The 25,248-nt window shown below is 41.6% G+C and overlaps 1 protein-coding gene across 1 annotated transcript in view; it reads right to left on the reverse strand.

Annotated features, from left to right (window-relative positions):
- Positions 1-25,248, reverse strand: part of prkcea (protein kinase C, epsilon a) — a 426,235-nt gene that overhangs the window by 283,507 nt on the left and 117,480 nt on the right. Inside the window, exon 2 of the mRNA XM_078405002.1 lies at positions 14,199-14,262. Within this exon, the coding sequence (XP_078261128.1) occupies positions 14,199-14,262 (64 nt within the window). The remainder of the gene's footprint in view (positions 1-14,198; positions 14,263-25,248) is intronic.

Genomic DNA, 25,248 nt, shown 5'->3' on the forward strand with positions numbered 1-25,248 from the left:
TTTCCTACTAAAACCAGAGTGCTGGATTATTAGAGTTTTAGTGCATCACATTTGCACACTTCAGTCTTCAGTAGGGTATACGACTACATTATGAGTTCATACAGTCAGTAAATCATTATTATAGAAGTTGTCTAAGTGGCTCGCATGTTCTTCAGCATAGGGCGCTGATGGATGAGAGGTTCTTAGTTTTAGTTTAGTTTAGTTTAGTTTAGATGCAGCGTGAAAACAGGCCGTTCAGCCCACCGAGTCAGCACTGACTAGTGAACACCCATACACTACTTCTATCTAATGCTTTAGGGTAAATTTACAGAAGCCAATTAAGCTGCAAATCCGACATCTCTTGAATGTGGGAGGAAACTGGTGCACTCAGAGTAAACCCACATGATGACACAGAGAATATACAAACACCAGGAAGACAGCAACACTAGTCAGGATTGAGTCCAGGTCTTTGGCATTTTCAGGCAGCAAGTTTAGAGATACAGCAAGGAAACAGGGCTTTCGGCCCACCGGGTCTGCACCGACCAGCAATCCCCACACATTAACACCATCCTACACCCACTCGAGAGAATTTTTTACATTTACCAAACCAATTAATCTACAAACCTGTACGTTTTTGGAGTGTGGGAGGAAACCGAAGATCTCGGAAAAAACCCACACAGGTCACGGGGAGAACGTACAAACTCCGTACGGACAGCACCCATAGTCAGGATTGAACCCGGGTCTCCAGCGCTGCATTCGCTGCAAGGCGTCAACTCTACCGCTGTGCCACCGTGACATCCCAAGTCTACTGCTGTGCCACTGTGCCACCCTAAGACGTCTGCTTAAGTCTTCAGGGTAAATGAACGAACTGGTCTCCAGTGTTTCTCAGCAATTAGTAGATCGACCATCGCACTTGCACCAAGATGCTGAAGTGGCCCTACCTTCACTAAGGCAGAGATAGATTCTTTGGTTACTACAGGTGTCAGGGTTATGAGGAGAAGGCAGGAGAATGGGGTTAGGAGGGAGAGATAGATCAGCCATGATTGAATGGCGGGCCAAATTGATGGGCTGAATAGCTTAATTCTGCTCCTATCACTTATGACCTTATGACCTTCATCCGATGCTTAGTTACTGCCTCCAAATCTTCTTTGCCCAATTTTTTTTTTGCTGTTCCCACAGAACATCCAGATGTAGGATTCTCTGTACAGAAAAACCCTGTAAATCCCTTAAATCCCTGTGTTTACTGTTGAGGTCAAGGGGGATGTCGGTGAACTGGTTCATATAGCTCATTATACACATACTTTTCTTCTCAGGAGAAAAGTGAAAGGGTGCATTGTTAAAGAGATGAGAGCCTGTGGTAATTTTCATAGTGGCTGACAAAGGATACCTCCTGACCAGCAGGCAGCAGATTCTGATAGCACGAATCTACGTACGTATGTTAAACTCTGACTAATCTTAGGAATTAATCATTGATGATTCAAGACAGTGATACATGGACTCTAAATCCAATGTGGTGGGAATAGCTTCAACAACTCCTTTTCACACACTGAAGCTGTCAATGTCCTTCAATGTAATAATTCAAAATATCATCTGCAAAGCAGCCAACAAAAGATTATTGCCTAGTTGTTCATCTCGAGTCAGCAGCAGCCAAGCACTCTGCTAGAAGCTTGTGCCGGAGGTACTCAGCGGGTCAGGCAGCATCTGTCGAGGGAATGGACAGATGTCTTTTTGGATTGGGACACTTCTTCAGAAACACCTTCTGTCCATTCCCTGTACAGATGTGATCTGACCCAATGAGTTCCTCCAGCATTTTGTTTTGTGCTCATGAAACTGGATGTTGATTTTGGCAACCTATCCAATAGCATCCGAAAATGTTTAACTTATGACATCAGTACTTCTTGTGTAAGAGAGCGGTGGTCAGATTGTACCACTATATTCACCATGAGATGTTTATCCTCAATTTGCGAAGTAATCTGTCTTTTCCATGTGCCATTCAAACCCGATTACAACCACCTCTAAACTGCACAAAGTGTTGTTGCAACTCAGTGGACCGTGCAGCATCTCTGGAGAACATGGGTGGGTGACATTTTGGGTCGAGATCCTTCTTCAGACTTCTTCTCAAGTTGAAGTCAGTAAATTCTTGATTGGGACTCTCTCTTAAGTGCTAGTTTGGGATGACAATGGCAGTTAGTGTTTGTCCCACTGATCGTCAACATACTTGAGGAAGTATCTACTCAAAATTACCAAAAGGTTTGAATAGTTGGTGCAGTAATGTTCTGGCATTGTGGAAGTAGTTGGGACACATCATCTAGAATCTTATGAAAATCTCACAGTACAACGGTGATTCACTTGATATAATGTACGAAACAACTGGTAGGTAGCAATAATAGTAGATGATGTTAAGATTATTCTCCGTTGCCTTTCACTGTTTTCTGTACATGCATTGTCACACCAAACTGTGAGTGATATCCCACTGTTAATATAACCAATGCTTGGGTTGATATTTGGAGAGTTTGAATACTACTTCCAAAGTTTTTCTCTTCTGACATCCACTTTATAAACACCTGGGTCTTCATGTTGTTGTTGGCATGTTCCAGACGTTAGTGATCGCCGAGTATCTGATCTAATTCCTGGTTACTTTGATTTGAAGGTAAATATGAGCGTCCAATACCACAGAATTTCACACTGAGGTATTTTTATCACCTTGGGATTATGCACTGGGCGTTAAGCATTTCTTGAAATAACAGTCCAAATGAAAGGAGCAAAAAGAAGAAATGTCATAAGCAAAGGATGCTTACAAAAATTACAAATACCAAGGTTTTATTTCCTTCCTATAATGGGTCATCATCAAAACTAGTTAGCTGCAGATAAACTTTTCTAAACACTGCAAAATCTTTACGGGCAAATCGGGGATTGGGTTGGCTATGTTGATGCCTGAATTACAACCCATTTATAGTGCATTCATAATGCCCTGTCAGTGGCCCAGATCTCAAGCCTTTACTGATATCTTCATAGTGCAAATGGTGGTACATGGGAATGCAGAGTGAAATGCCCAACTATTAATTTAACTATCCATTCCAGTGTTCCTCTCAGATGAGCAAGGATTAAAATGAGAGATAATTGCCATGTTGAATTTTCCTAGAAATCAACCTAATTGGAATGCATTTCCTATTATGAAGCAATGTGCTATAAATTAAAAGGGATGGAAGATTATAAATGTATCGCTGCATAATCTGAGCAAGTAGCAGTGCAGTTGTACAGCCTCTGAAAAGGAGCCAAAGTGCATTCAGATTACAAAAACACTGAAGTTCAAATGAGAAGACCCGTTTACTTGCAATGTGTGGGAAGTGGGGGACAACATATCCGTTTTCAAGTCAACAAATCAGAGGAAGGCAAAGCTCAGATCGAGAAGCTATAATTCACGTCACCATCCTGACCACAAACGTAGTATAAAGATCAGCTGATCAGAACCAGAGGAATAATTGCCCTCAGTCTTACACATAAAGGCCTGCTGATATAAAGAAAACGTTAAACTTTGATTCAAAGATAGACTATTTTGGTTGTTTAAAAGTTACAGTAGGAAACAATGCAGCAATAAACGTGATGGCTTACGTAACACGAGTGCTGCTGCATCAATATTTTATTCACCACAGATTAAAAAAGACTGCAAAGTTATCCAGGACAAATGTCATGGTCCACATTTCTCCTTCAAGCTTCATTCAGTTCATCTTTCTTCTCATTATCCCCATTATGCTAAATATAATTTCCACCAAATATTCATAAATTCATGTTCCAGTTGCAGAATTAGGCCATTTGGTCCATCAGGTCTACTCCACCATTCAATCATGATTGATCTATCATTCCCTTGACCTCCACAGTCATCTGTCGCAATAAATTCCACAGATTCACCACCCTCAGATTAAAGAAATTCCTTCTCATGTCCTTTCTAAAGGTTTGTCCTATTATTCTGAGGCCATGGCCTCTGGTCCAGGCCTCTCCACTTGTGGAAACATCCTCTCCTCATTCACTCTATCCAGGCCTAATCCAGGGTATTCTAAATATTTGGTGTAAATGACACATTAATCAGAATAAATTTGGTGCATTATTATGGATATTTCTTCATACAAGTAAGCTTACTGATACACCAAATATTCCAATTCAACCATGTTCCCAGTCATTTAGTATGGGGAGGAAAAAAAAGATCTAAACCAATACAGAGTATGCTTCTTTATTCTGAGGGTCAATGCAAGCAACTTGCTGCTTTGCATAGGTAATGGTGGGCGACTTTGAAAAACAAAAGGTGTGGACCAAATCAGTTATTATTTACAAGCACGAAAAGAAAGTTACAAATAAAAGCTAAAAGCACAATGTGCATCTATCTAATCTTATCTATCTATCTATCTATCTATCTATCTATCTATCTATCTATCTATCTATCTATCTATCTATCTATCTATCTATCTATCTATCTATCTATCTATCTATCTATCTATCTATCTATCTATCTATCTATCTATCTCTAAAACTCTCATCTTGTTTGTTCCCCCGTTTGTTTGTTTGTTTGTCCTTGTCCCGTATGTTTCTTTTGTGCGGTTTTCATCCGGAAAAAAACGGTGCACGATAACGCGACAATTTTAGGCCCACCCTACTCACTATTCTCCCGCTGTCTCAATAGATCAACTTTTGTTAATTTTTAAAAACAATTTACTTTATAAACTTTAACAAATGCGCTCCCACCCCCGCCCACCGGAAGAACCATCGGGAGGACCGGCGCCCATCGGGAGGCCCGGCGCCGGTCCCAGCGTGCCCCGTGCCTGACCTTCCTCCCCGTGGTGCAGCACGGCCGCAGAGGATCCAACAGGATCCATCAACATTGCCGTCGCTGCCGTTCGCTGCCGATCACTGTAAGAGAGGTTTTGTGTCTACGGCTTGCTCTGGCCGACGCGATGGACACCCGGGGCCGACGTGAGTGCCTCTCTCTCCCCTTCCCTGTCCCCCCTCGCCCGCCCACGGCCCCGGGGGCCACTCCCTGATCGCCAATGGGTCCACGGGTTGGTAGGGTTGCTGGGCCCACAGTTGAGGTTTGCACCCAACTGGGGTTGCCACGCTCACAGGACCATCCACAGGATAGATTTGCACCCAACGGCCACACACCCATTTAGTTAACAATAAAGATGGAGAATTGACAACTGTAATTTTATATCAACAGGTGGTTGAAGCAACAGGAAAGCACACAATCACCAATGTGGAGTGTTATGATGCGAGATCCCTGGTGTACCAACCATCCTATGCATTAATTTGATTTTTTTCCCCCCCTAAATATCATGTTCTGTTTACTCAGTCATTTGGGGTTGATGAACAATCCAAACATATCATATCTTTATGTTTTTCAGCGGCAGGAACTGGGAGACTAGTCAGGATCAAGGGAAAGATGAACGGACCAAAGTACAGAGAGATCCTTGATGAAAACCTGCTCCAGAGCATTCTGGACCTCAGACCGGGGTGGAGGTTCACCTTCTAACAGAACAACAACCCTAAGCACACAGCCAAGACAATTGAGGAGTGGCTTTGTGACAAGTCTGTGAATGTCTTTGAGTGGCCCAGCCAGAGCCCGGGCTTGAACCCAATCGAACATCTCTGGAGGGACCTGAATCTTTATCATCATTTATCCATAACATTTAATGCTCTTGTGGAAATCCATTTTATTTCTTACAATAGCCACATTTTCAGATTACGAGACAAGTTTTAGGTGTCAACAATTTTCCTATTGCTTAGCACTTCAATGGTCTCACTAGCTACTTTGCGCTCTCCCTTTGATTCCTGAGCACAACGAGTGGGTCTCCTGGAATCCTGCTGGTATACCAGATTCAGTGCCCCACATGAATCTCACTGTATTGCAGTACTCAGGTCATGAGATATCTGGAGGTGCACCGAGATGATACTATGCCCATAGCTGTCCGGGAGACTTTGATAGCTGAAATGCCCCCCACAATCTTTTCTCACCATCAACTCTGTTATAGATGCTGCTGAAATAGCTGGACAATTGCGGAAAGGTAATGGTGCATTATATTACTGTGGAAGTGCCACCATGGCTAAACTACTGGGTCAATGGCTCTTTATTATCACATGTACAGATGCACAGTGAAACTATTTTTTAGCATCAGTTCAGTAAATTATCGCTGTATCCAAGCAGTATCCCTGATTAGTGCAAAGTGTATCGAATTAGTCCACTGAAACCGCATGCATGAGTCGCCAGGTTTTGGCGCCATCTTCAAAGTCAGCTCGGACCGCACGCTCAATGTTCTGGAGTGGTGCCCGATCCAGGCGAGCCCGAGTCTGCCGCAGGGCTTCCAACCATCGCCTCCGTCTGCACGGATTAGCGAACTGTCGTGCCTCTCCTCACGCAGCCACTTTCAGACTTTGTGCCCCAAGGATGCCTGCCACAGCTGATCTAAGGGGCATTGAAGGGAACACCTTGGTTCAGTCTCTTATCAGCCCTTGCTTTTGTGTCCACTGTCGCCAGCTCCCTCCATCCTCCTCTCCGGTTCTTTGGTCCTCCTTGGATGAGCAGGGACCAGGCCCGCCAATCCTTCCCTATGGCTGTGATAATCCAGAACCATGGGTTGATAATCCAGAACCATGGGTTGATAATCCAGAATCACGGGTTGATAATCCAGAACCATGGGTTGATAATCCAGAATCACAGGTTGATAATCCAGAACCATGGGTTGATAATCCAGAACCATGGGTTGATAATCCAGAACCATGGGTTGATAATCCAGAGCCTTGGATTAAGAACCAAAGACATGAATTCAAATTCCATCACGGCAAACACCGAGGGTGGTGGGTATACCAGGGACTAGTGCAGATGGGGCATGTTTGTCAGCATGGGCAAATAGAGCTGAAGGGTCTGTTCCATGCTGTATGACTTGTTATACGAGAATTTTGCCCGAATAGTCTATGACCCATAGCGCGATGTTTAATATATTCCTTTATTTGTCCCACACCGGGGAAATTTACAATGACATGTTTAAAGCCCATAGCACTGTGACTGGTAGCGCAATATTAACCATAGCGCTGCAGCCGACAGCACTTTGTTTAAAGCCCCACATGCTATGCTGACAATGATCTGTTTTAAACTTTGCGCACCAAGTCTAGCACTGTGTGAATTACCAAGTCTGTAGCGCTATGTGTATTGGTTTATGCGCCATCTGCAGCTGATAACGCCATGTGTATTGTCTTGTGCCTGATCTGCGGCTGATAGCGCTTTGTTTCCAAAGGGGGAGGGGGGCCTTGCTCGGATGCAGTCGTCTGCCATTGGCTGTAATTTGAATTTGGGAGGAGCGCTATTGGCCAGAACTTGCTGGCGGTTATTTCAACGACTGATTTCTGCCAGTATAAAGGCAGGCACCGGTTAGCCAGAAGGTAGTTCTTGATGAGAGGAGTTCACCCACGGGCTGGGTTGAGATCAGCGCCGCGGACGGAGGTCGAGACAGAGACAGAGACAGAGACGGGAGAGGGAGGTGTGCTGCTGTAAGACAGCCCTCCGCGCATGCCAAGATAAGTATTGTTTTTGTTCTCTCTCGTGCCAATAAAACTGATTAGTAACTTAATGGACGAGTGTGCCTTTTTTCTGTTCTACTAGTCAGATCCTTGAACCTGTTCCCTTGTAACAACTCCAAAGAGAGGAATCCAAGGTCAGTTAATATATATTTTTTAAATAGCTCTAGTGATGATAACTACAAAACAATCAAAATTCTCTCCAAGGAAGGAAATCAGCTCTCCTTACCTGATCTCACCTATATGTGATTCCAGTCTCGGAGCAGTATGGTTGAATCATAATTGCTCTCTGAAATAATTTAGGAAGCCACCCAGTTGCTATGTTAAAGGAGAGAAAGTATAAAACCAGATAGTACATTCTGTAGCTCATCAATCCAGACACCAAATCTTTACATGGGAAAATTACTCCTGATTTTACAATGCTTTCTTGACAAATATATTTGGTACTGGTGCATAAATTAGGAGATCAGTCAAGCATCATACAGAAATATGATAATCAATAACAACAGTTGATGTAAATCTGAAATAAAAATGGAAAATTCTGGACACACTCAGATAGTTATTCAACACCACAGATAAACCTACTTGATTTCATTCCCACCAATTTATCTGTGCCCAAACACTCTATAAGAAATTACTAACAGACACTCCTTGTGGAGGCAAAGTCCCATCTTCACACCAAGTCCGTCTTCAACCTTCTTGCTACAATTAAACTAAATAGAATGGACTAAGAACAGACTCAGACTGACAATCAGTTTACCTTCAATCATCAGCAAGGTGATGGAAGAAGTCAGGATGGGTATCATGAGTCAGTGTAGACCTTAAAGAAATGTACACCACCAGGATTCATCTTATCATGGCCTAGTATATACATCACTTCTACCATTAAAGCAAGTCAGTGTGAAGGAGGATCCTGACCCAAAGATTCACCTATCCATGTCCTCCAAAGATGGTAGTGACCCGTTGAGTTACTCCAGCACTTTGTATTCTATGCAGGATACCAACACCTGCAGTTCCTTGTGTCTCCACAAGATCAATTGTGCTTCAATAGACAATAGGTGCAGGAGTAGGCCATTCGGCCCATTCGGAAGGAAATGCCAGCAGCAGCTCCTAAACCAATTAAAAATAAGGTGCCAACCTCACAAAGCTGCTAAAAAGGATTATCTGATAAACATGTCACAGATAGAGCTAAGGAACTCCACAATCTTTGGATCAGATCAAAACTCTGAGGTCCTACCAAGTCTAATTTTGTTAGGTCTATTCCCAATAACCCCAATATCACAATCATTCAAACAAACTTCCACTTTGTCCAGAGGGGCCAAGATAAACCATGTTCACTAGGATGTTTTGCATGAGGCTCCACACATAAGGAGGGAGAAGCATCCCTGGTTTGCATTTGGCCTCATCCTGGAAGGGAGAAATTATGATGTGAGAGTGTCCTGGAATTATTGGAAAAATTGATGTTTCTAGTCTTTATTTTTTTAAGGAAGAGTTTGTATTGTGTATGATCAAACATTTGTTGCCATTTTTGTCATCGTATGTTGTATTTGCATGTTGTACGTTTCTCTTTACATAAATATATAATATTGTTTAGAAAATAAAGTGTTTCATTTTAAGGGGGAGAAGAAAATTATTCTGGAAAGGAGCAGCCCATCTGGATCTGTTTCTGAAAGAACTCAAAAGAACTCCAAAGAGAACCATTAGGTTTTTTTCTGTACATAGAATATGGTTAAAACAAATATGGAAAAATGGGAACCCTGTCGTGACTTTTTTTTAGAATAGCCAATTTTCTATTTAATTACTGGTTGTCCTTCGTAATAAAAAATGCTTGGCATAATGACTTGTATTTATAAATTAAGCAAAAATACACACTCTGCTCTGGCCAAGGAAGGTGGGAGGGGGAGAGAATGACAAAGGATGCAAGGGCAGAGGAGATTGCACGTGAGGTGACTGCTTAGCCGAGCACCTGCACTGTGTCTTTCATGACCAACTGGAGCTCCAAGTGCTAGTCATTTCAATTTCCTTCTCCATATCTAAACTAACCTCTCTGTCGTCCTCAGCCTCCTCTCCTACCAGGGTGAGGCCAAGTGCAAAATAGAGGAACAGCACTTCCTATTAGCAGCACTCTAACAGCACTCCTCAATAGTCTGCTCGCTGATGCATCAAAGCACTCCTTCTCTAACATTGACACTGAATTATGTGCATAGAAAGCACATCACTGATGGTAGGCATGTTTCAAACAGAAATGAGGAAGTAATGGCTCTGGAGCCCTATTCAGAGAGAACAGTTAGCAATATTTTACACGTTTGTTTGATAATTGATGTAATATTTATGTTACAATCGTAAATAAACTTTAATAGATACTTATTCGCAATGAAGTGATTTGGGGCATGGTTTGAAATATCGAATGGTGTATAGCGATTTTGTTATTTTTTTCCCCAACATAAATTAGTGATGAATTTTGAATCTCCTTCATGAAATACTATCATTGAAATGGAAGGGATATTGTTTTAAAGTGTTTATATTCTACCTTGTTTAATTCTGCACAATATAACTATGCTCCGAAAAGTAGTCCAAGGGTATGTTCTACATACATTGAATGTTCCTGCTTTTGTAATATGTTCCTCTGCTGATGAACCCAAAGGAAAATTCCAATTTGTGGAATGTAATTAATCCAGGACAAAACGGCACTTAGTTACGCTAGGAAATAAGCAAGGATCCAGAATAAATAGATGGATAGCAACAATTCAATATAGCCAAGTCTGACATAGTGGATTTCAGTTGGAGAAATAAGAAACCCATTTATTCTTATCAGTTAAAAATCTAAATGAGGTGGAACAACTAAGAGAACTAGAAATTTAACACCTAAATGTTAAAATAACAACACAAGATCAAAAGGTAATAGTGCAAAGTAGTTCACTGAATTACTCTTACTATTTTTTTTGCCTAAATCTCCTCATCCTAACTATTCCTTTGTTGATTAGCTTCAGAGTTTCTCAAGCATTTTTAAAATAAGTACAGCAATTTAATTAAGATGCCCTCTCAGAGTTTTATTGCTGCCTTTGTAATTAGTGTCAAATGTAATTATATGCAGGCAGTTGCAGGGCTTAAATTCAGCAGTATCCTGATGGTATGCAAGTTTTGAAGGGATCTAAGAATATTGTTGGTACTTTTCTAATGTTGCACATAAGCAAACTTGAAATATATATTTATTCTACTCCTTTAACATTTCATCTCATTTTCAGCAGATTACAGCACCAGATTTTTGCAGGCAGCATAGAAATATTACAGATCTGGCTCTGCAAGAGCTCACAACCACAGTACATGCATGTGGACATGCTAATTCAATAAACAATTTCAATATGAGTTTTCCATGACAAAGTATCATCACTGGAGCAGTAGTAATAACATTATGACTTTCATTTTGAATTTCACTTGCCTGCTTTCGGTTCTGCATTCTTAATAGACAATTTACTATTTTCCCAGTTTAAAATCAGGTATATTAATTAATCTGAGACGCAGACCATTATTTGCTTGGCACTATGAACAGCACAGAGAAATTAAACTGTGTTGCTGCTTCTAAAAGTTTTGTAAAGTTCATGACTCACAACCAAACTTGATTAATAAACTAGCTGCCCATTAGCCTGGAAAGTAGCTGGAGATCAAGCTTGGTTTAGTTTAGAGATACAGCATGTAAACAGGCCCTTCGGCCCACCAAGTCTGCACTGACCAGCGATCCCAGCATATTAACACTATCCTACACACACTAGAGATAATTTACATTTATACCAAGCCAATTACCCCACAAACCTGAACGTCTTTGGAGTGTGGGAGAAAATCGAAGATCTTGGAGAAAACCCACGCGGTTACAGTGAGAAGGTACAAACTCCCAACGACAGCACCCGTAGTTAGGTTCGAACCCGGGTCTCTGGCGCTGCAAGTGCTGTAAGGCGGCAACTCTGCCGCTGCACCACCGTCAAGTGTCAGGTACGCAGTGCGGGATTGGGAAAGAGGGGGATAGGGGGAGTCAAGTATTGCAGAGATATCACAGGTTGGGGTGAATGTTTCAATAGTTGAGATGGAAATATCAGAAATAGTCCTGAGTGGGTAGAGTGGATTGAGACATTAAGTTGCTCTAATCTTGCAACAATATTAAGAGGACCTGGTATATAGTTTATGTTTTGACACGTATTACCACTGATTTACTTATTGAACATTCTCCTTCAAAATGTATTCAAATCTTGCCAAAACATTCCATTTCAAACATTAATCTACAACTACATTTTCAATCATTATATCAATGCCCATATATTTTTTGTAATCTCTTATCTCTTGCAAATGTAATGTGAAGCTGAATGGATTTCAGTGATAGAGAATATATTCTCAATAAGGTACATACAGTAAGATACTGAGTTTAATTCCCAGGATCTACAAATCTTCATTTCACCTCGAGTGCAATATATGTTGGTTTCTCCTCCACAATACTTTCAACCAAACTACAAATAAAGAAATCCAAAATGTTCACAAAGAAAAAAAGGACCTTTATTCTGGGTATAAAAACAATCTAATATCTATTCCTGACCATATAAATGATATTCACGATATGTAAGAAAAGCATTTTAGATATTGAACAGGTAAATTGGTAATGTGTTTGCATCATGTCCAAATTGCAATCGCACATTGCAATTAATTACACCCTTTTAAAATGTAAATACATTGACGGTTCACCCAGACATGTGACAGAAGAGTTAAGAATTAGATCACAAGTGGTGAGAACTGTTGGAGGTTAACCAATCATTGAGTTAATTGTTGATATAGTGACTGGCCTTCATGGAGGCTTAGTCGGTTTCTGTAAATGTGCAATAATCAACAGGCTATTGTCTTGACTGCAATGTTCAACCTCTCAGTTTCACAGTCTTCTTTTCCGAAGATAAGACACAAAAAGTTGGAGTAATTCAGCGGGACAGGCAGCATTTCTGGAGAGAAGGAATGGGTGAAGTTTTCGGTTGAGACCCTTCTTCAATCTGAAGAAGGTGTCTCAACCCGAAACGTCTTCAGTCTGAAGAAGGTGTCTCGACCCGAAACGTCACCCATTCCTTCTCTCCAGAGTTGCAGCCAGTCCCGCTGAGTTACTTCAGCTTTGTGTGTATATCTTCGGTTTAAACCAGCATCTGCAGTTCCTTCTTACAGTCTTCTTTTCCCTCCTACTTCAAGGAAAAGTCCATCATTCCAGTCTCCAAGAAAAATAAAGTGATCTGTATCAATAACTACTGCCCAATAGCTTTATCATCGACCGTCATGAAGTGCTTTGAAAGTTATTAATCTCAAGAGGAAAAATAAGTCCATGAAGGATATCATCCCTTTTACACTACATTGAGTCATGGATCACCTTGACAATAAGAAAATAAATGATAGGATGCTATTCATTGGCTTGTTGAACACCAGACCTTAGCCAGTTAAAGCTGGTCAGAATATTTCCTCCACCAGAACCCTCAACACTAGTGTCCCTCAGGGCTGTATGTCAATCTTGAGCACAATTCCATGCACACCCATGACCATGTGGCCAAATTCAAATTTGATCTTTACATTTACAGATGGCACCACTATTGTTGACCAGATCTACAACAACGATGAGACAATGTTCAAGAAAAAGGATCAAGAACCTAACGCTATAGTGTCAGGACAATGACCTAGCTCTTAATATCAGCAAGGCGAAAGAGTTGTTTTTTAATCTAAACCAGCAATGGGTGAACACACCCCTATTTTCATCAACTGTGTAGAAATGGTCAACAGCTTCATGTTCCCTGGCATCCTTATCACCAGCAACCTTACCTGGTGTGGTGATCCAGAAAGCATTTGAGTGCATTTACTTTCATCACATCTGATAACATTCAGCATGTCCAAGAGGATTTTCTCGAACTTCTACAAATGTGTTGTAGAAAATATTCTGATAGGTTGCATCTCAGCCTGTTATGGCAACTACTTTGCTCTTGACTGTCCGAACTTGCAGAGTGGTGAACACAGCCCAGCCCATCATGGACTTGTAACTTCCTTCCATCCAGTCCATCACCACAGTGGGTTGCATAAGAATGGCTGGAAGAATGCTTGTCACCCTGGCCATATCCTTTTCTCCCTTCTACCTTCTGGGAGAACATACAGTACCTTGAAGGCTCAGACATCCAGACTTGAGAACATCTTTCACATCCCTTTCCCAGAGGTGCATCCATGTATTCGTGATCTTAACTACCTCATCAGGGTATTCCATTATCGTCCTTGGTATTCCTTTGCACTAGTTGGATTCTGCACTATCATCTTGCACCATTTTGTTGTTCTACATTCATCATTATATTTATTGTTCCTTTTATCATTATTATATGTAAACCGTTAGCTCTCTGAGCTTCAAGTGAACAAGGAATTTAATTGCACCCTGGTGAGTATGACAATAAACTGATCTGAGTTTCAAATCAATTGCCATTCATCAAAAACTGGAAATATTTGAAACACAAACTCTTTATGGAATAATAGCAGAACAGGGCATCATTCCTTTGCAATGAATCTGACTGATGCTTGGTGAGTCATTACAATATATTTTTAAAGTCCAAAACAAAAGAAACATAGCAGAGAAGCTGTTATAGTGGATCTGAGTAATAAAAAGTTACCTTCACTTGATGATCCTGAGAGATCTATGACAACGTACAATCTGCCTTCTGGCTCCAGGTCTATCTGCAATTGATAAATAAAATTAAGTGTCAAATAACAAGACAAATATAATATACCAATAATCATATCATATCATATCATATATATACAGCCGGAAACAGGCCTTTTCGGCCCACCAAGTCCGTGCCGCCCAGCGATCCCCGCACATTAACACTATCCTACACCCACTAGGGACAATTTTTACATTTACCCAGCCAATTAACCTACATACCTGTACGTCTTTGGAGTGTGGGAGGAAACCGAAGATCTCGGAGAAAACCCACGCAAACAATCAAAATGTTTCAACTGGCCTTAACTTCAAAGTGTGGGTAAAACACTGAATTTCAACAAGCTGTTACCATAATTGGCCAACGTGCAACCTTCCCACCACAGATGGAATCAAAAGGAATAATCAATAAGTAGACTATTATCGGAATGGGGAGAGATTACGAATGAATAAAAATAGAGGGATCTAGGTGCTCTAAAGCATGAAACACAAAAACATTAGCATGCAAGTTTAGCAAGTAGTTAGGAAGTCAAACATAATGCTGGAAATCTGCTCATCGGTACTTGTTTGAATTGAATCTGGAGTGATCATGGTGATATGCATGGGGCATTAGTGAGCAGGTTATTGATAAGTAAATGGCACTTGATCGTGATGTTGAAGACATTTTCCATCAGTTTGATGATCACTGGGAGTAGGCTTTTGGGCTGTATTTATCTAGAATGTGAAGAGGACATTCTGTACAATTCTCTACAATGGCAGCTAGATGCCAGAATTGCAATTTTACAGGAACAGCTTGGTTAAAGTTACAGCTGGGTCTAGAGTGCCAGCCTTCAGTTCTCTAGCTCGGATGTTGAATGGTCCCAAGGCTTTTCCTGCAATCAGTGCTGTCAGGTAACTCTTGATCTGTAGAAATATGAATCATCATTAGACATGGGTGAGATATTGGAAGATTGGAGGGTGGTTAATTCTGTGCCTCTATTTAAGAAAGGCTGCAAGGAAAAGCCTGGGAACTATAGACCAGTGAGCTTAACATCTGTGGTAGGCAAGTTACTGGAGAGTATTCTGAAGGATACAGGACAAGAACCAAAGGACATTGGTTTAAGGTGAGAGGGGAAAATTTTAATTGTAAATCTGAGGGGAAACTTTTTCACACAGAGAGTGATGGTATGTGGAAGGATGTGACAGACAAAAAAAGAATTTCACTGTGCAGTGCATACATGACAATAAAAAAACAATTGAACCATTGAGAGAAGGTAATTGAGGCAGATACTATAACAACATTTAAAAGACATTTGGACAGGCACATGGATAGGAAAGGTTTAGAGGTTTATGGGCCAAACGCAGTTAGGTGGGACTAGCGTAGATGGGGCATCTTGGTCATCAGGAGCAAGTTGGGCCAAAAGGCCAGTTTCCATGCTGAATGACTATGGTTCTATGACTCTATGTCATATGTAATGAATCAAATTTTCAGATGACCAACATCTGTGACAGTGGGGATCACAGGAAGATGAAGTGATGTATCATCTGTTTGGCACTTCTCAACATTCACCTGCCAGACCATTTCAATAAGGATATTTTTGCAGCATTACCTGCTTAATTGTCTGTCACGATTCAATATTATTGAAGTTCAGAACTTTTGGTTGGGGAATCACTTAGCTCCGACTCTTTCATATTCCTTTGCTATTAAGCTTGCATTTAGTCCTGCAGGCTTGGTGCTGAATAAGATTTTTTTCCTTTTTTAAAATTTCTGTTAATCTTTCTCATCTTCTCTTTTGCTACCTGTAGCCACATAAATGGTACACAATATTCTGTCGGTTCTCTATCAGTACTACACCGAATGCCTTTTGACATGTGTTCCAATCTCTGACGTGACAGAAATATAGCAAAGGTAATTTAAATATCACAGTTTCACCTTCATTTTATGAAAACTACAATATATTTTGTAATAGTTGCACAAATTCACTTCATTTTAGCTACTGGATCAGGAGGTGTAATTGCAGAGCTCATTTATTTCAGAACAAACACACAAACAAAATTAATGAATTACTGCCCAGAAGAAATAACATGTACTGTATCACAGTGATACTTGCTTCAATCACATCCATCCATATGGTCTCACCGAGTGAGACTGCCCAATTAGCGGCAAATTATGGGCATGTTTTGTGCAAATTCACACCCGCTGGGAAGTGCTTGGAAATCACCCAAATCCCTTTCATAATCATCAAAGACAGAGAACTTTCACCTTCATCTGTCCCAGTTGAGTTCAGAGCAGGTTTAATCTCTCGTGATAATGACTGTGATTGAGATTCAGATTATCCCAGATCATCCAAATTAATTTGCCAACTGCAGTCTGTATTACTGATAGGTTTCAATATGTGGACTTTTGCTACCAGAGTTTAAATAATAACAATGGCATGTTATGATACACAGACAACCAAGCATGCTTTTCAAAAACATCAATGACAGAACAAATGGAATCAAGGATGGCAGCTTGTGGAGCATCAGATAATTATATAGCAAATTAGCTATCTCTCAGCACTCTTTTAGTGATCCACTCTTCACAGATGCTGCTGAATTCACCTGATGAATTGCAAATCATGAATGAGTACTCTGAAGCATGCTCAGTTTAGCATGGTAATCATGACGAAGGAACCTGTTCTAGCGAAGAGTCCCTGACCTAATATAAGAAAATAACTGCAGATGCTGGTACAAATCAAACGTATTTATTCACAAAATGCTGGAGTAACTCAGCAGGTCAGGCAGCATCTCAGGAGAGAAGGAATGGGTGACGTTTCGAGTCGAGACCCTTCTTCAGACTGATATCAGGGGGGCGGGACAAAGGAAGGATATAGGTGGAGACAGGAAGATAGAGGGAGAACTGGGAAGGGGGAGGGGAAGAGAGGGACAGAGGAACTATCTAAAGTTGGAGAAGTCAATGTTCATACCGCTGGGCTGCAAGATGCCCAAGCGAAATATGAGGTGCTGTTCCTCCAATTTCCGGTGGGCCTCACTATGGCACTGGAGGAGGCCCATGACAGAAAGGTCAGACTTGGAGTGGGAGGGGGAGTTGGTGCTCAGCCACCGGGAGATCAGGTTAGTTAAGGCGGACTGAGCGAAGGTGTTGATGTGGCTGTGGTAGCGAGTCTGTGTCAAAATGTGGTCGTAGAGCAGGAGGGTAGGAGAAATCACAGAGGGGAGCAACGAGAGAGTTAAGATATACTTCCACTCAATGGTTCTCTCCCACATCACCCTATTGTCTGATAAGTTGGTCTAATACACACCCTACAACCTTAAAACCACTTGAATCATTATATAAACAAGCACAAAGCTTTGGACAAGAAGCCATTCAGTTTTCATCACTGCCACATTCTAAATAAATATAATCTGCTTAGCTGGGAAAACCTCATCAAATACAAAAATGTCTGCTTAGTTTATAAGATTCTGCATGGTTTAGCTCCTCCTCCTCTGTCTGGTTTCATCAACTTCAAATCTACTGCAAACAGAGCTACTGGAGATGCAGCTAGGGGGGACTGCACTATCCCATACAGGAAAACTGCATTTAGCCAGGCTGTCTTTTCCTTCAGAGCATCACATCAATGGAATTCAGTACCACAATCAGTTAGAGATTCCCCATCATATTATTCATTGAAGCGTAACACCAAGAAGTGGGTTATTGAGAACCAACAATGTCAATACTGATGCTAGTTTTATCCAACTTGAATGTGACTTTTAAAACTTTTAAAACTTAAACTTAAAAAATGTAAACTTTAAATTAAGACTGTACTGACACTGTATTTTTACATCAGCTGTTTGGGTTTTGTCTGCTCATTTTAATTAACTGTATTGGTTTGTATGGTAATGTACTATGTTTTTAACTATTGTACATATTGTATTGTATATCTTTCTAGGATGCCTAATAACATCAGGCTAAGGGACTGTCGATGAAAACTAGCCTCTCGGCTAACTCGAGTACATTTACATTTGTTTAAATGTCAATTAATGTACATTGTCCCTTTCTCAAATAAATTATTAAAGTGGAAAAAAAACCCTAAATTAATATTTTCCAAACCAAATGCAAAGAAGTAACAGTATAAAAGAGGCTCAGAAAACACTGTTAACTGGTGCCCAATGCAGAACATTGTTCACTTGAATATCTGACCTGTGGGTGCAGTGAAATTCCAACATACAGTCACAACTGCTTCATCTGTCTACTGTTTTAGAGTCATCGAGTCATAGAGTGATACAGTGTGGAAACAGGCCCTTCAGCCCAACTCGCCCACACCGGCCAACAATATCCCAGCTACACTCGTCCCACTTGCCTGCGCTTGGTCCATATCCCTCCAAACCTGTCCTATCCATGTACCTGTCTGTTTCTTAAACGATGGGATAGTCCCAGCTTGTTCCATATACCCACAACCCTTTGTGTGAAAAAGTTACCCTTCGGATTCTTATTAAATCTTTTCCCCTTCACCTTGAACCTTTGTCCTCTGGTCCTCGATTCCCCTACTCTGGACAAGATACTCTGTGCATCTACCTGATGTATTCCGCTCATGATTTTGTACACCTCTATAAATTCACCCCTCATCCTCCTGCGCTCTGTGGAATAGAGACCCAGCCTACTCAACCTCTCCCTGTAGCTCACACCCTCTAGTCCTGGCAACATCAATAGACAATAGACAATAGGTGCAGGAGTAGGCCATTCGGCCCTTCGAGCCAGCACCGCCATCCAATGTGATCATGGCTGATCATTCACAATCAGTACCCTGTTCCTGCCTTCTCCCCATACCCCCTGACTCCGCCATCTTTAAGAGCTCTTTCTAGCTCTCTCTTGAAAGCATCCAGAGAATTGGCCTCCACTGCCTTCTGAGGCAGAGAATTCCACAGATTTACAACTCTCTAACTGAAAAAGTTTTTCCTCATCTCTGTTCTAAATGGCCTACCCCTTAAACCGTGGCCCCTGGTTCTGGACTCCCCCAACATTGGGAATATGTTTCCTGGCTCTAACGTTCCAATCCCTTAATAATCTTATATGTTTCAAAAGATCCCCTCTCTTCCTTCTAAATTCCAGTGTATACAAGCCTAGTCACTCCAGTCTTTCAACATACGACAGTCCTGCCATTCCGGGAATTAAGCTAGTGAACCTACGCTTCAAGCCCTCAATAGCAAGAATCTCCTTCCTCAAATTTGGAGACCAAAACTGCACACAGTACTCCAGGTGTGGTCTCACTAGGGCCCTGTACAACTACAGAAGGACCTCTTTGCTCCTATAATCAAGCTTGACAATATCTTTCCGAAAATCGTGGTGCCCAGAACTGAACACAATATTCTAAATGCAATCTCATCAACGTCTTATACAACTGCAACATGACCTCCCAACTTCTATACTCAATACTCTGACCACCTTGTTGACCACCTTATCTACCTGCGACTCGACCTTCAAGGAACCATGCACCTCTACTCCTAGATCCCCTTGTTCTACAATACTACCCAGAGGCCTACCATTTACTGTTTAGGTCCTGCCCTTGTTCGACGTCCCAAAATGCAACACCTCACATTTCTCTGCATTAAATTCCATCAATCATTCCTCCGCCCACCTGGCCAATCGATCCAGATCCTGCTGCCATCTTTCACAACCATGTTCACTATCTGCTAAACCACTCACTTTTGTATCATCAGCAAACTTGCTAATCTTGCTCTGTATGTTCTCATTGAAATCATTGATGTAGATGACAAACAGTGATGGGCCCAGCACCGATCTCTGAAGCACACCACTCGTCACAGGCCTCCAGTCCGAGAAGCAACCTTCCACCATCACCCTCTGCTTCCTTCTATGGAGCCAATTTGCTATCCATTCAGCTGGATCCCATGCGATCTAATTTTCTAGAGCAGCCTACAATGCGGAATGTCGAATGCCTTACTGAAATCCATGTACACAACATCTACAGCTCTGCCCTCATCGACCTTTTTGGTCACGTCTTCAAAAAATCAATCAGATTTGTGAGACACGACCTCCCATGTACAAAACCATGCCGACTATCCCCAATCAGCCCTTGCCCATCCAAATACCTGTATAACCTATCCCTCAGAATACTCTCCAGTAACTCTCCAACTACAGATGTCACCGGTCTACAGTTCCCAGCATTTTCCCTGCAGCGCTTCATTTGCCGCCCTCCAGTCTTCCAGCACCCCTCCTGTATTTAAGGATGACTCGTAAATTTTAACCAGGGCTCCCGCAAATTCATCCCTACTTTTATATTTCCATTTTTTAAAAATAGAATGCAATCTTTCCCAATCTCATCAAGATCTGCAGGCAATGTTCTAGTCAGTGGATTGGTAAAATCTGGAATGCAATGCCTGAGGGGGTGATTGAGGCAGGTAACTTCACAGCACCGGAGAAGTATTTGCATGAACACTTGAAATGCCAATGGTATGGTTGGCTATTTGATAAAGTTCTGGGATATGGGATTGGTATTCATAGGTTTGTGTTACCAGTATGAATATGGTGGGTTGAAAGTTTCCATGCTGCATGACTCTCTGACAATTACCATCATATTTGGGAGGAACACTTTTGCAACTCAGAGATGTCAGATAAAGTTTACGACACTAAATGAGGCCATTCAGTCATAGAGTCATGAAATCAGGCCCATTGACCCAACTTGCCCATGCTCCCATATACACGAGACCGACCTGCCTCTGTTTGGCCCATATCACTCTAAACCTTTCCCATCCATGTACCTGTCCAAATGTTTTTTTAAATGTTGTTTTTGTACTTGCTTCAACTACCTCCTCTGGCAGCTCGTCCCATATATCACCACCCTCTGAGTCATCAACAATCATCGTAGCTTCTATCTGTACATATCTTCTGATTAGAAGGGATGAAGTATGTCCATTTCTCTTCAGCGATTACATTCCTGGCATCTAATTATCATTCAGCAAGTTAAATGTTTGGAATATTTGAGAACAGTAAATGTTGTTGGATTTAATCCAACTGTTGTTATCAGCCAGGAAAGGTCAGATTTCCTGCTTGGCTTGGTCTGCCTAATCATATTGTGCACTTATATCTAGTGAACATTTAACTTAGTTGTGATTAAAGATCATTGACTTGCAATGTTAACTGATGCTCACTCTATGATGCTGTCCTAGAGAATATTTCCAGTATTTTCTCTGTCAGATGTCCTTTACCTGTAATATTCACTTTCTGTAACTTGGCTAAGAGAATTGTATTGCTTTGAGATTGTTATTGCACAGGTAGAGGAATTTCCTGTTTCTACCACAATCTTGTGGCTTTTCATACGACCCATGCCTCTATCTTCAACAAAGAGTAGACAGGTTCCAATAAAAAGGTCATCATCCCAAAATGTTGCATTTGACCTGACCTCTTGGGAATTTACAAGCATTTTATTTTTGTTTCAGATTTCCAGGTTTCTGCTCTTTGTAATCAATAAATCACTGCCTCTGGATGAATGTTTTGCAATACATGCGTGATTCAAAATTCAAAAAGTATCCAACCTATTACTGTGTTGGCTGGACTACTATTTTGTCAGCATATCAATTTGCATGGAGGAACCCAGAATGAAATTTGTGGACTTCATGAAACTTGCAGCTAGTCCATGATTCATCTCCAGCATTGATTTTAATTGTAATAATCACATAGCACACGGATACACTGCACAATGCAATCAAATGTTTCTATCAGAACATTTTGGAATAACAAAGGAATCTCCAGTGACACTGCTTATAATAATTAACTTGGGAAAAATCCTGGAAATACTCAAAATGGTAGCTAGCATCATTAGACAGACAATGTGAATTGATGCTTCAGGGTTGCAACTTGTTCGCCTGACCAGCTAAATACTTCTGCTGTTGCCAGATTTCCAGCATCTGCAATATTTTTCTTTTAACTTTTTATTTTATTTTAAGGACAAAAGTAGTACAGCGGGTAATTGATACTTAATTGTTCTTGCTAACTGGGATGTGTGTTCCTTGAGGTGTACATGCCAATTCCTGTCAGGAAAACCAGAACAAATAATCTTTTGGTGAGAGAATCTTGTAGTCTGTAAACAGTGCAAACTGCAGGGCAGTGCCTGACGTTCTCCAAAATGAAGGCTACAATTACTATTCTCAATCCTCAGATGTTAGGAGCATTGTTCTGATCTCATACTGCCACGGTCAATAAATGGTCAGAAAATAATAGGCAATGAATGCATGAATTACTCATATGCACTGCTGGTAGACAATGCTCCTCAGCAGGAATGCAGATACATGTGACGCTTGAATGAATAAGATATTTTCTGTTCCTGAGCATCTATGCAATGCGTTCCAAATAATTAGTGCTCTGGACCTTTCTAATTTTCACTTATAGACAATATACAATAGGTGCAGGAGGAGGCCATTCGGCCCTTCGAGCCAGCACCGCCATTCAATGTGATCATGGCTGATCATTCTCAATCAGTACCCCGTTCCTGCCTTCTCCCCATACCCCCTGTCTCCGCTATCCTTAAGAGCTCTATCTAGCTCTCTCTTGAATGCATTCAGAGAATTGGCCTCCACTGCCTTCTGAGGCAGAGAATTCCACAGATTCACAACTCTCTGACTGAAAAAGTTTTTCCTCATCTCAGTTCTAAATGGCTTACCCCTTATTCTTAAACTGTGGCCCCTTGTTCTGGACTCCCCCAACATTGGGAACATGTTTCCTGCCTCTAACGTGTCCAACCCCTTAATAATCTTATACGTTTCGATAAGATCTCCTCTCATCCTTCTAAATTCCAGTGTATACAAGCCTAGTCGCTCCAGTCTTTCAACATATGATAGTCCCGCCATTCCGGGAATTAACCTAGTAAACCTACGCTGCACGCCCTCAATAGCAAGAATATCCTTTCTCAAATTTTGAGACCAAAACTGCACAAAGTACTCCAGGTGCGGTCTCACTAGGGCCCTGTACAACTGTAGAAGGACCTCTTTGCTCCTATACTCAACTCCTCTTGTTATGAAGGCCAACATTCCATTGGCTTTCTTCACTGCCTGCTGTACCTGATAAGCATGATACACTCACATGCTTATAAATAAGCAAGTCAGACAAAATGTGTGCCAGGCCAACCACTGTTTATATGTTGACATGTAATAATAGAGGTTTTCTACTTTTGAACTGGCATGTTCTAGCAGATATGGATCAACACAAAAAGCAACATAAGGAAATTGTGACATTAGTAATGTGATTTACAGATTTTAAAGAAGGCCAAATACAGAAAAAACACCAGAAAAAACTTCTCTATAAACAGGCTAAACATTAGAAGATTATTTGGGGAAATTGAACAGAGAAAACTGAAAGAAGACGAGGGAAAAAAAAACCAAGAGAAATTGCAAAAACTAAAAACAAAGCACTGCGGATGCTGATTCATACCAAAGATAGACACAAGTGCTAGAGTAACTCTGCGGGTCAGGCAGCAACTCTGGAGAAAAGGGATGGTTGTCGTTTCAGGTCAGGAAACTTCTTCAGATCTTAAGAGAAATTGTAAGAGGATAATTTGGAAGTAATGGTCATAATCAAGGGCTGTGCATTCAATGCTGGGTTAAAAACAGACCAGTTATTTTTTTGACAGGAAAGCTTAGAGCTTAAAATACATCAGAGAACCGGGTATGTATCAGTGCTGAAAGTGGGAGCAATCTTCAAGGGAATAGAAATGGTAATTGGAGAAGTTCTCAGCAGGATAAAATAGGAATTGCCAGGGGGGAAGGGGGGGGGGGGGTCCAATCATAGAACAGGGAGCAGACAGATTGTGAAGAAAGCTGAGTCAGAAATCACTAATTGGAGTTTGGAACAGATTGTGTGCATATCTTGCAAATGTTTATCAAATGTGGAAGTAAAACTTCAGCTTCTTCTGACCCACAAGCAATAATGTAAGGGCACTCACAGATAGATCCAATTACAACATTTAAAATACATTTGGACAGGTAGAGGGATACTAAAGGTTTAGGAGGGAATTATAGAAGTTGGCACCTGGAACAGCTGATACAGTAGATGAGGTTGGGGGAGGTGCAAGTGAATCTCTGCCTCACCTGAAAAGACTATCGGGGTCCTTGGGTGGAGTCGAGGGGAAGGTAAAGGGACAGGTGCTGCATCTCCTGCAGTTGCTGGGGAAAGTACCTGGGGAGGGGGTTGCTTCGGTGGGAAGGGACGAGTTGACCAGTAAGTTACGGAGGGAACGATCTCTGCGGAAAACAGAAAGGGGTGGAGAGGGGAAGTTGTGGCCAGTAGTGGGATCCCGTTGGAGGTGGCAAAAGTGGAGGATTATCTGCTTTATGCGTCGGCTGATAGGGTGGAAGATGAGGACAAAGGGGACTCTGTCCTTGTTGCGAATGGGGGGAGGGGGAGCAAGAGTGGAGCTGCACGATATCGAGGACACCCTAGTTTGAGCCTCATCCATAATGGAAGAGGGGAACCCCTGTTTCCTAAAGAATTAGGACATCTCCAATGATCTAGTATGGAAAACCTCATCCTGGGTGCAGATGCGGCGTAGACGGAGGAATTGGGAGTATGGGATAGAGTCTTTACAGGAAGCAGAGTGGGAAGAAATGTAGTTTAGATAGCTATGGGAGTCAGTAGGTTTGTAATAGATGTCAGTCAATAGTCTGTCTCCTGTGATGGAGATGGTGAGATCCAGAAACGTTAGGGAGATGTCGGAGATGTTCCAGGTGAATTTGAGTGCAGGATGGAAATTCGTCATGAAGTTGATGAAGTCAGTGAGTTCTGCATGGGTGCAGGAGGCAGCACCAATGCAGTCGTCAATGTAGCGGAGGTAGAGTTCGGGGATAGGGCCAGGAACAGTGATTGTTCGACGTACCCTACAAAGAGGCAGGCATATTTGGGGCCCATGCGAGTGCCCATAGCTATGCCTTGGATTTGGAGAAAGTGGGAGGAGTCGAAGGAGAAGTTGTTGAGGGCAAGGACCAGCTCTGCTAGACGAAGAAGTGTATTGGTAGACGAAAATTGGCTGGTGCTACGG

This window comes from Rhinoraja longicauda, chromosome 9 (assembly GCF_053455715.1).
Source record: "Rhinoraja longicauda isolate Sanriku21f chromosome 9, sRhiLon1.1, whole genome shotgun sequence".
NCBI classification, from domain to species: Eukaryota; Metazoa; Chordata; class Chondrichthyes; order Rajiformes; family Arhynchobatidae; genus Rhinoraja; species Rhinoraja longicauda.